At 33.5% G+C, this 13,431-nt stretch overlaps 1 protein-coding gene across 2 annotated transcripts in view; it reads left to right on the forward strand.

Moving 5' to 3' along the window:
* The first annotated feature begins 302 nt into the window (after positions 1-302).
* LOC143225293 (vesicular glutamate transporter 3-like) overlaps positions 303-13,431 on the forward strand; it is a 141,170-nt gene continuing 128,041 nt past the window's right edge. Inside the window, exon 1 of one of the 2 annotated variants that reach the window (XM_076454437.1) lies at positions 303-809. In XM_076454437.1, the coding sequence (XP_076310552.1) occupies positions 745-809 (65 nt within the window). In that variant the 5' untranslated portion in view covers positions 303-744. The remainder of the gene's footprint in view (positions 810-13,431) is intronic. The other variant, XM_076454435.1, reaches the window with a different exon arrangement.

Genomic DNA, 13,431 nt, shown 5'->3' on the forward strand with positions numbered 1-13,431 from the left:
TTCCATATTATTAAACATATTATTGAGCTTGTTTAGTCTAATAGATCGAAACAATGACGTAAATGCCCGGGTTGAACATCTTCTGCTGCTAACTATATCAAATGTACATGACTCAGGCCAACATCCCACAAGCCTGACATGTCGCCTAGCAACAAGTTACATATAAGACAATAAGGCGGTGATCCCCTGAGACATGGCTAACCTTTTGTATTCTGGACAACACAAGCTCAGAGCACATAGAATGCTGCCCCTTTTTTATTTATTCAGTATATGAGCCTGCTGTTTCACCAAGACTGTTAAGCGCCCTCTGTAACTTACATATTATTTGTTGTCAGATGGTGAAGATGTTGTTACAATTGCTTGATATTCATGAACATCATTACTAACCTAACATGACTTTCAGATAGGCAAATACGATTATGTTAGAGCTCAGAAGACCACAAATCACGACAAGAATGCTCTCATTGAGCACCGCCCACACGAGAAACATTGTGTCTTCTAATCCACGTGAAGCGAACGTAGCAGCCAGCGCGTGCAGTGAGACTCCGAAAAGAGCCACGACCACAGTCGGGTGATGTACACCAGCCTCTGGTGATACTGAGCTCAAAGAACCAAATCCTGCTACAGACACTGAGACGTATTCTGGAAGCCAGAAGTGATATTTTATTGTTTTGATGGTTTGAAATTTCTTTACTATAAAAATAATCTAAACGTAGTGTTAGAATCAAGCGCAGAGTAATCACTATGCCCATGGGAACTGTTGGACAGATGAAAGGAGCGATTTTTGGACAAGGACAGAATGGCCCAGGGTAAGTGATATTGTTGTAATGTGAACTACATTTTATAAGGTCTGAAAATGTTTATAACAACCAGTTAAACGTATCTCACTAGAGCAGTTATTTTTAAAACTAATATTGTAACATTTGAAGTTTATTTCTTACTTCACGTGAAACTTGAAGCATTACCTGATTTTTGACAGTTACTACTTCGAGAAAGTACGAATGATACATCATAATAGTAATTACAGACAACTGTGAAGTTATATTAGACAACAGTTCTACTCTACTCATATTTTTAATCACGGTCTGAGAAACATCTTTTCAATCTTGTAAATGGTGCTTTTGTATTTTCTGCAGAAAAACAAAAGGAAACAGTTTTATATTTAACCGTTTCAGTACTGGGTGTTTATTCATAAGAAGTAATAAGCAGCCGTAAATAGCATAATTCACGATTTGCGTATATACCGTACAGGATAATTTACTTTATTTAACAGTGTATAATTTAAAGTTAAAACTCAGAGGACGAGGATATTTCAGTATTTTCCAATTTCTTTACCAACATATATTTCTGAGTTTCCAAAAGCTGTGTTAGTAGTACGTTTCGAATTTAGTTTTGTTCGTGTGGTAGTTATTTGTTTTGTTCGTGTGGTAGTTATTTGTTCCATCGGAACGATGAAGCTTATTATATATACAGTCATCAAAAATGAAAAAAAACCAAAAAACATGCATTACTTTATTAAGCGATGTAATGTTTGTGCTGACCATATATTAGTTTTGTTTGACATCTAACGACCAATTAGAAGTGCACGTAGTACGTGCTGCAAACTATTTTGAGTTGAGTCGTAGGGAATGTTTGTGTTGGAATAAAGACACATCTGATTCTCAATTATTACCTTACTACGAGGAGAAAGTTAAACTAGTGTACAAAGGAAGTTTCAAGTTTTTAAAGTCATGTCGTATGATGAGAAATTCAGTTCAATGTGGAAAACGTATATAGCTCAAATAACTGATGTATTTTAATTAAATCACATGACTTACTTGAACAGTGAGTTTATTTTTATTATTTTTAATCAAAACCCGTAACTTAATTCACATCTCACTAGCAAATTGTATTACAGCTTGTTCCTGTAAAACGTGCTGCACCGCAGAGCGTTAAGTACTACGATGAAGCATACCTCACAAGCGCTTATTTTATAGACACAAAAACTAGGTGGTTTTTTCAAACGTTTCATGTTTTGTACGAGACTAGAATAGAATTGTTCAGTTTATTTCTACAGATAAGGAACTGAACGTATTAGGTTAAAACGCACCACACACACACATCTATACTAGCAATCTGATACTGTTTTTGAGATGGTAGCAGCCAGTACGTGATTTAAAACACACTATGCATGTAATATCGCTTGTTTAAGACAGTTCTTCTCGTATTTGACACTTCTCTAGCGACAATCTAAGCCAAGCCGAATAAACATTTATTTTCTCTGTCTAACTTGTTTGCAACTTAAATCTATGTTGAGTCTTTGAAGTTATATCCCGAATCTTTCAATGTAAAACTAACAGAGATTATTTCATCTCAAATACTATGAAAGAGACGATACTTTTTGACTATACGGTATCAACTACGTCGCACGATAGCAAACAAGAAGTTTGAGTACAATATCATGCCATTCTTTAATATCTTTCGTTGAAAAATGCATACAGCCTTTTAACTCGAATGGTTTTATTATTTATTAAAGGTTTCGGCTATTCACTAAATACCTCTAGCAAATTATATTACAACGTGCCCCTGTAATACCTTCACTACTGCACAACACTAAGTAATAAGGCGAAACATACCTTATAAGCGCTTATGTCGCATATACTAAAAATCTAATGTTTTGATGGTGGGATTGAATCTCACCAGCCACATAATGTTACCACCTTTTGAATGTGAGAAGAAATATCTCCCCAGAATTTCCAGGTGTATTCTAGTCCAGTGTCTTAAGTAATTCGCCTGATTGTTTAGAACTCCTCTTGAAGTATGCGTATTCGATATATTCAAGAAATGCTTATGACACTCAGTTATTCGATAGTAATTGTGCATGATAGAGCTGCCAAAATTGGCACTGTACAAAATCGACACCCCTGAGTAAGGTGTAGTACAGAATGACCGATGTTTGTTTGCTGAACACTTACACTTTTAGAACTGTGTTTTGACAAAAGTTTGAGTTTTAGTTTATAGGTTAAAAGTTAGAGCAACAGGTGTTTTACCCTGTATTGTTCATTTCAATAATAATAATAATATGGCTAGAAATTTGTTTAACAAATTACAGACGCACAGTAGAAGTCTGTATAGCAATTTGATATATTTTGTTATTGAAAAACACGATGCATATTTTGTTTCTATTATAAAATATTGTTAAGTCATTAAAAACATTTCAGCCATTTTATAAAGCAGTAATTTACTAAATTACAAAGCAGCCAATAAAATTGATTTTGGTGGAGTGATTAGGGCGCTAGACTTGCAATCTGAGGGTCACTGGTTCGAATCTTCGTTACACCAAACATGCTCGCTTTTTCAGCCGTGAGGGTGTTATAATGCTATGGTCAGTTCCACTATTCGTTGTTAAAAGAGTAGTTCAAAAGTTGCTAGTGAGTGGTGATGACCAGCTGCCTTCCCTCTAGTTTTACACTAAATTATGGACGGCTAGCGCATATAGCCCTTGTGTAGTTTCGCGCGAAATTCTAAAAACAAATAAACTTCTTTATTGTTAAACATAAAGTTATCTCAGGTATCGATAGATTCACACTTATTGCTGAGCCGCTAGAAGACAGTGTGTATAACATTTTGACTCAGCTACAGCATTATAAAACATACAGTTTTGTTTGTCTAGGGCCTGAAATGATAATTGATATTACAACAGAATGAATAAAAGTGCTGAATTTACGGTTATTTTACTGTTGTTTATAGAGGAACCAGTCCTGTAATAAGACTGCATAAACATCCGTTCGATTTGCAGGAAGCAACATTCAACAATGGTTTCCGGTTAGGCTTAGAGTAAGTTAAAATCACAGAAAATAAACCATTACTTCTTAATAGACCTTCCAGTCAACATTTAATCCAACAACAGCCAAATAGATTTAACTTGCGTATTGTACACTCACGATACTTTCTGGTATATTATTTTTCACTCCTGTTACACTTAAAAGCCGTATATTTCATACGGAATGGTAATAAACCTGAAACAACTGCTGCTTTCCACACATCGTAAAACTTGAGTGTTCGAGACTAAAGGTTTTATGAAACAGGTTGTTGAATCTTCTCTGTTCGTATGCGACATTTTTCTTAAACGTCTTTTGTTATCTAAATGTTCTCACTCCCTCCCTGTTCAGCAGCAATTCCAAAGGCTTATAACACTAAAACCCGAGTTTCGATAGCCGTACTTAGCACGACACAGATAACCCCTTGCGTAGACTTACGATTAACAATAATAAATAAACAAATTGTTATCATGAGCCGTAAGTGTCTGACAAATTGTCAGAAGAAAGGCCAGATGTGTTTCTTACACATCAAAGTGCAGTGACGACTGAAAATGATAAAAAAAGACAAGTAGTGTTTTTACACATTAAAGTGAAGTGAGTGAAATGATCAGAAAAGGCCAGAAGTATTTCTTACACACGAAAGTGCAGTAACGAGTAAAAATGATCAAAATGACCAAATTGTGAACTGATTCAAAAAAAGAGAGCCGAATCAAATTTTACTTCAAGTCGTTGAATATCTTAGTGCAGCCAGAGAAGTGCTGGTTCCACATTCTAGCAAGTTACGATCAAACTCATGCTTGATGCTCATTTTGAAAGTATAACTGTATATATCATATATTATAAGACTATATAGAAATATTTAATGTGGATTTATAAATTATGCATATAAATGTGTTGCCTTTTCAGTAAAATCGATAGAATTATTCATTAGTCAAAAGAGAAGCTCAAGAGTCAGAGCTTGATGGTGTTGACTAGCTGCCTTACCTATAGTTTATCACTTCAAAATTAGGAACGGCTAGTGCAGATATTTGAATATCTTTGAATAAAATTAAAAAAAACATGAAAAACGTACAAGTGTGAGATATTTCACATGCTGTTAAACAATTATTCAAAAGTCGTTTTTTTTTTTATTCAGGCACATTAATTTTATGGACTACATAATACGGTTACAATTTACCAACATTTTATTTGTATACCCTAATAGTTAGATTTTATCTTAATATTAATAAAGACCATTTAAGATATATAAACTTTGACCGTTATTAAGTTCTTACTTACGCTCGATTTTCAAAGCTAGTAAATTAGAGAGATCGCTGAAATAAATGCCATTATACTCCTGTTTACCAGGTTACCATGATTTGTTTGAGAACATTCAAGAGAAAGCGGGTCTATTTGGCTCACGGTTACATTGGATGGCACGGGCATGTTTATGAATCTGTAGGCCCCATTCGAGGGGAGACATTGCTGGTTTCCGATAGAAGCAGTTTCCTGAGAAACAGAGCTATGTCACCTTTCTTACACCGCCAAGCCCCTTGTTAATTCGGCCAGGTTTCATTATTTACATAATTAGGAAATATAATGAATTCAGGCTAAAATAAGCACGATTGAGAGTTAGATTTAACGGTAACCAAAATACATTTCTGGGTATCTTGTTTTTTTTTTTTTCTGAAAAAAATTATAATGTACTAAGAAAATCCCCTCAGTGGCACAGTGGTAAATCTTCGAACTTAAAACGCTAGAATACAGGTTTCGATACCTGTGATGGAAAGAATACATGTGTAGCTTTGTGCTTAACTCCAAACAAACAAGTGAATAGAAAAGTCACTTCCAATCCATCCGTTTGCTCTGGCATCAGTAAAACTATTGTTGCTACTTTCCGTATTACTTTGTACATAATTACAGTGTCTAGTAACCATATTTATAAACTGCTATAAGAAATGGATGTGTTTTAAAAGTATTTTTCGGTTATAATAAATTACTTTGATGGTGGTTTGGCGAGGTCTTATATGGCCTAGGCATAGCAAGGCCTTGTGATTGAGGTGCTCGACTCTTAATCTCAGGGTCATGGGTTCAAACTCCGTCACCGAATAATATGCTTCCCCTTTCAGTAGTAGGGGACTTTATAATGTGACGGTCAATCTCAATAATCGTTCATCAAGATTATCACAATAACGTAAAGAGTTGACTAGCCTCTTTACTCTAGTTTACACTTTTTAATTAGGGACGGCTAGTGTAGATAGACTTCGAGTAGCTTTGGGCGACATTCAACAAGAAAACAAAATGGCCTCTTTACTCTAATCTACACTTTTAAATTAAGGACGACTAGTGTAGATAGACTTCGAGTAGCTTTGGGCGATATTCAACAAGAAAACAAACCAGTTAAAACTTAGCTGCACATTTGTTATAATAACACCTTTTCAAACTTCTCCTCATACCAGTTGTTTCTTGTTTATAAAATGTTTAAGAATATATTTGAGTGTTTAAAGTAGTAACAAGTTAGAAGTTTTTAGGGAACGATCCGGTGGCGTTTCAATATAGTTCATATTAACATTGTCTAACCTATTCAACTAATAAAATTTTTATTTCATTTGTTCGAAAGTTTTATAAACGGACACTTCTAGTTTTACTGTTAGTTTTACGTTACGAAGTTTTTAGGGAACGATCCGGTGGCGTTTCAATATAGTTCATATTAACATTGTCTAACCTATTCAACTAATAAAATTCTTATTTCACCTGTTCGAAAGTTTTATAAACGGACACTTCTAGTTTTACTGTTAGTTTTACGTTACCAAGTTTTCCTTATACATGATTTTATAAAAAAACTGACAAACGCACACACATCAAAAAGTTACCTAACTGTAACAACTGTTTCCTCGTAACACACAACTAATGGGATATCCATATATATTTACTGGAAAGTACAACTACCAAAACAATTTTGCACCCCTTGCCTTGACGGTTTTTCAATAAATTCATATGATGAACTCTATAAACGTTCCAACTCCCTCTGATTATCGGCCCGGCATGGTCAAGCGTGTTAAGGCATTCGACTCGTAATCGAGGGTAGCGGGTTCAAATCCCGGTCGCACCAAACATGCTCGCCTATTCAGCCGTGGGGCGTTATAATGTGACGGTCAATCCCCTTATTCGTTGGTAAAAGAGTAGCCCAAGAGTTGGCAGTGGGTGGTGATGACTAGCTGCCTTCCCTCTAGTCTTACACTTCTAAATTAGGGACGGCTAGCGCAGACAGCTCTTGAGTAGCTTTGCGCGCAATTGAAAATAAACCGTCTGCTTATCCATTAGTGGCAATAAGATTGAAGTTCTGAAAACAATTGATGCTATTCGACGGTCCATTGGATCAATCTGAGGATCCAGTCCTGAGATTTTACAAAATCCCTTTATTCTAATTTGAATACCCAAAATGTAAAAGTTAGATAAAAACTTTGAATTTATATTTTTCTTTTAAATATCTCCTTAATGTGATATTAATCTTGAGACTCCAGATATTTCTTAGGCCCCAGTTTTGGGGCTCTCTCATGACTCTTTTAAAAAATATTTACTCAAGGGTCAAAGGGTCGTTTCGTCAAAATTTTAGAAGGAATACAAAAATCGATTATACATAGGTAATTGAGAATTGTGCTATTACATAGATATTTGAAAATAATCTAATTTGTACTTCAGTTGTCAGTGATCAGACGTTACGTAAAACGATTTACAAAGGATTGAGATTATAAAGTCTCCCATACACAGAGTTGTTCGTGGAAGATCTTCCCCGGTTGTCTGCTATTACACAACGGCCAACACGAGCGAGTGTGCGTGACATCCCCTGGCCGTGGGAACGTGACAGTTGCAGACAGTTATCGGTGGTGGCGGGGGAGTTCCCGGGTGAATTATACATCGGTTTCCCACGACGAGAACATAGAAGCCATGCACGTTTACCCTCTGTAGCCGATGTTACTGTACAGAGAATCACAGCAAATTGTTATAAAACAAACACATCGATTGAAATGCATAACGTCAATTACACTTTAAAGTAATCCACGAGGCGATCTATTACCCTAAAATAGATAGAAACAAACAAACAGAAGATGTATTATCTTTATGTTTCATGATTTTTAATAAACTTGTTGTACCTTTATAGAATTTCAGGCATAAAGCTGTATTCAGAATAGTCATATTAAATAAATATCCGACGTTTATCAAAAACATTAATTCAATAATTCGTTTGTCGCGCTTTATTTAACTAGCCTCTTAATGGAAAATAAATTAAATTAGGCGAAGTCAAAAAGTGCAACAACAATAATAATTAATTATTAATTAGGCTTACGTGACTGCACTTTTAAATGCAATTAATAATAACGAGAGGGAATCCTCAATAGCCGCGCAGAATTAGAGTAAATACATCTGTGAGACCTTTTCCCCACTTATTATTAGCTATATTTTTGAACGCCAGTAATACCAAGCGTGGGGTACGCGTGTACCTGTTTAGAGTTTATTACCCATCAGGATCTCCAGAAGCTTACCCTCAAATTGACATTCATTTAGGAATTAATAGAGTAAATTAATCTATGAGACCTTGGGCGTGGTTAAATATAGCAATCGAAAAGTTTTGACTTCCTAAGTCTAAAATCAGTCAAGAGGTAATGGAGCTATGTTTGTACTTGAAAATCTCAGAACCACTGTAATAAAAAACATATGTAAATAATGAGTGTAACCATTTACTCGATTTTAGACACCCATTACAGTTCGTGTTTAGCGACAGTTTTCAGTTATAAATGTGTTGTTAATTGATCCACTATATTTTGTGTTTATCGAAAGTTTTCTGCCACACGTGTGTTGTTAATTGATTCAATACAGTTCGTGTTTAGCGACAGTTTTCAGCTATACGTGTGTTGTTAACTGGTTCATCTGCAAAAAAATATATTTATCAGTCTAAAAGAAGCATTTCTACGTGTTTTTAAGTAAGGCTTTTACTTACAAAAGTTTAATTATTACATCACTGTGTGATTACTAAACAGGAGATTTATTCACAGTTTGTTTATTTACCGGTTGATACTTTGTACGGTTGTACTTTGATTCTGTGAACTGAAGTATAAAATACACTATCTTACAGACGTCTGTATAAAGTCAAAATGATCTGAATGTTGAAAGATTTTGGATAAAATAACCAGAAATGTTTATCCATCTATGTTTATTAGGTTCACTTGAACAGTCTTATTCTAAGCAAATTAAACGTAATACTGGACCATGTTACAGGGAACAATCTCCTGTCAAAATGAAATATATAAATAAACGAAAAACTTTACGTTCAAGAGAGGAAAACGTTAATGTTCAAATTGAGATGCAATGTGTTAATGACTAATATATTGACAGTAAACACATATTATATTTAATAGTTACTGCATTATTTTTTCTAGCGATAGCTTCTTAATCGGAGCAATGTTTACAGCAATTTACAGAATATTTGCTAAAGTGTTTATAGTTCATTGACTTATTTGAATTGATTTTTTTTTTGAATTTCGCGCAAAATTATATGAGAACTATCTGCGCTAGCCGTCACTAATTTAGCAGTGTAAGACTAGAGGGAAAGGAGTTAGTCATCACCACCCACCGCCAACTTTTGAGCTACTCTTTTACTAACGAATAGTGGGATTGACCATCGCAGTATAACGCCTTCACGGCTGAGTGGGCGAGCATGTTTGATGTGATGGGGATTCGAATTCGCAACCCTCGGATGACGGGTTGAGTGCCACTTGGATTGTTAAAGTGATAATTGTCAAATTACTAGGTGGCTCAGCAAAACGTCTAATGGCTTATTGGTATCAGGGTCTGATACTTGTGGTGGGCACATCATAGACAGCTGGTATGCAGATTTGCGATTAAACAATATTAAACTACAAAGGATCGGATAAAAATGCTTATATCGGAATACAAAAATATATCTACATCAAACCAAACCACGAACGAATTAACCTGAAATGATTATCTGCTTAGACTATACATTTTTTTAAGAATAAAGTGACGTATAACTTAGTCAGGTACAACGTATTATTGCAACATAGAAATGTGGCGCATTTAAATTCAATAAGGTTTTGGCTGGTGAGGTTCAGGAAATACGGTCGTTGTTAATAAATAACTTAATCGTGCTATTAATGTTAATAACTATGTAATGCTTAAAAAGTGCTTACTGTAAAGAAATTACATAAACAAGCATATCTGTAGGTTATATTAATATTTATGCAATACCATACGTATTTATATGTACGACTCTAAACAAAGGGAAGTTGCCATGGATTCCATAATTACTTAATACTGTTGCCATGGATACTATATACTACTGATGCTGCTTAACATATTCTCCCTCTGTTACGACGTAACCAAGAAAAATATTCAACTAAGCACGTTTCTTCGAAACACAATAGTAATTTTTATGGATTTTGGCATATATATGAGTACAGACACACATGTATATATGTATGCGTTTGTTAGTAGTAAAACATACATTTACATTTCATATGCTTTACTATTTCTTAATTACCTTTTTGTCCTTTTTGTAGTGTTTTAAGGTTGGAAATGAATACTTTAAACGTGTTATATCACCATAGAAACTATCATTAGATTCAGGACTTACAAATATAATGTCGTTACACAAACGAAACGTTAGGCAAAAATAAAACGCTATGTAGTTATGATAATTTTTTTATAATATAATATATTGTAATGTTTACATCTTAAGTCTACCTTATGCTAAACGAGCATGTGGATCATATATAAGTCCATGAACAGTGAATAATATTTCGGTAAGTCTCACGAAACATGATTTTCTACCAGTAAATGAATATGGAAGATTTCTTCCTGTAGTGTGTTTTATGATGATTTGCAGCTATCTCTATTCTATTTATTTCTCTTTCTTTGAAGTGCAGACATACGTAACTTAGTTATTTAGGCACGAAGTAATTTTGTTCTGAAAAACACTGAAAGTCTGAGAATTCTTAATAGTATTTAGTTCTTGTCGGTAAAGGAAAATTTAAATTTCACAGATATTATTTGAATAAAGAAAAAATATAGTAGTAGATACGGTAGTGAGGGATATGAATGTACACCAAGTTAGAAAAGTACTTATAAAGAATATTTAACATGGATTTACATTACCCTAAGTTTAACGCTAAGCCTTCCGAGACAATGTTATGAGTTTTCTTATTATAATTCAAGATGACAAACATCTTTTTAAAATTAAGTGATATTAAAATTTAAACTTTTTCATCGATGGATTATGGATCTGAAAAGAGTGTTAGTCATAAAATAATGCAAGATTTGAAAGAGTGTTAGTAATGAAGGAATATTAGACGTGAAACAGTATTAATCATGAAGCAATGTTGGATCTGAAAGAGTGTTAGTCATGAAACAATGTTAGATGTGTAAAGAGTGTTAATCATGAAACAATGTTAGTTGTGTAAAGAGTGTTAGTCAAGAAACAATGTTAGATGTGTAAAGAGTGTTAATCATGAAACAATGTTAGTTGTGTAAAGAGTGTTAGTCATAAAAGAATATTGGATCTGAAAGAGTGCTAGTCAAAAAAATATCTAATGTAGTTTCGATAGCTTAGTGACATCAACAGTGATATGTCATAGGTGGGAAAACTCCAGAATGTTTGTATTTGTTATGTAAATTCTCCTGAGAAGTTATGTGTTTCATGTTAAAGATAAATCAATAAACGTTCACCTTTTGTAACAAAGTTTATAAATATGCATGTTTCACCACAACATATGTTAGTTGGAACACTATAAATAAATAAATAAATAAATATACATATGTTTGTATGCAAAGTAATTTAAAGTGATTATTATGTTAAAGAAACAGTACAAAAGATAACTGTATTGACTTTGGTCAAAAGTTTGGGGATGATTGTATTAAAATTATGTTTCCAGATAAAAGTGATTTTTATTTGTACTTTGTTTTGTGCAGATTAAGAGATTTCTGGTAATTTTAGGCTAAAACCTCTCGGAAGACTTTGAACGAAACTACATCTATTATCTTACATACAAAATTAGGATCCTAATGCCATGGTGACGTGAATTTGACAATTATCATGATCGCTCACTTTCGATATAACTGTTGACGAGAATTGTTGAGAAGGGTCAAATGATCGACTGATCTCGTTATAATCTCGTAGATTTTCTCTTGGCAGTGGTGAATAATAGAAGGCATGTCGTTATGTAATTGAATTCAGTTATAATTCTACAGAAATTGTTACACTAATAATAACGTTTCGTTGCATTGGAATCAATCAATGTCTCTTACAATTATGACGTGATTTCTGTCTTCTCTTGATGAATTTATGATATAAATACTTTAATGTATTTGTTTCCAATCTATTCATTGAAAATACTTACTTCAAACAGTCACTTGTCTGAACGCCATTTTCTTTTTTAAAATCAAAACAAACAATAATATTAATGTACCTCAGAATGGCTGGTATGGGTATTAACACTTTTATTGACAAGGAGAGAACAACGTGTCGATTTTCCTAGGTCATCTTCTGGTTAAGAAAATAACTTGAAGATGACCTAGGAAGGTTGAAACGTTGTTCTCTCTTTATCAATAAAAGTGTTAATACCCATACCAGCCATTCTGAGATATATTTTTATTTCAAATGGGTTTCTTGTGATCAACAAACAATAACATGAATACATACATAAATATAATACAGTTCTACAACTAGATGGATATTACAAAAAAGTAAACTTAACGACTGGAAATTTTATTAGTTAGCACTGGATGTTGAATCTTTGTTAGAAAAAAAAACTAATCACTTTTCATAAATAGATGACATTTCTTAAACACATCAACAGTGATATGCAATAGATGGTGTAACTTCAATAGATCCTAAGAATTATCTGTTTTCATTATGCAAGAGAAATAACAATTTCAGATTTGAAAGGTTGCCACATACGAAACAATATCATACGTGAAAGAGGATCAGTCATGAAACAATATTATAAAGCACTGGTTTTGGTCGGTTCTCCTGATTCATAAAAACAAATTAAATTGTTACATTTTATTGTGAGGCTAAAGTCATATCGTTAATTTGCGTGAAATGGGTTGACGCAGCTTACGTGCGCATGATTCAGGCAGAATTTAAATAATATTAAATCATGTCTATCCTAAGAAAAGCTATCCTGTCTTATTTTCCTTTCATATTTCATATTTAAAGATTAAAATGTATAATTTCAATGAAGCATGACATGTTATTTTACGTGTTATGAAACGGATGGAACTGATCAGTTTGTTTTTTGCTTAGATTTCACATTCCGAAAGAACAATTAATTTTTCTATATACAGTATATATATATATATATGTATATTACTCTAGTTGTAAATATATAAAAGTTGTGGATAATTTTGATTGGAAGTCAAAAGTAAGTTTTTCCTACAAATTAGTATTATCAAGTTAATATTTTTAACCATGAATGCAACTAAATATTTTATACGATAACAGAACACACATAATGACGTCACAGCATAAGTGAATAGGAAATTAATATATTAAGCAGCATTTTATACATAAGGAAGAAATAAATGCGCGCTGTAGTGATAATGTTTTTTTTTTTACTTCACTCTTTACTAGCTC

Source organism: Tachypleus tridentatus, chromosome 9 (assembly GCF_004210375.1).
Source record: "Tachypleus tridentatus isolate NWPU-2018 chromosome 9, ASM421037v1, whole genome shotgun sequence".
NCBI classification, from domain to species: Eukaryota; Metazoa; Arthropoda; class Merostomata; order Xiphosura; family Limulidae; genus Tachypleus; species Tachypleus tridentatus.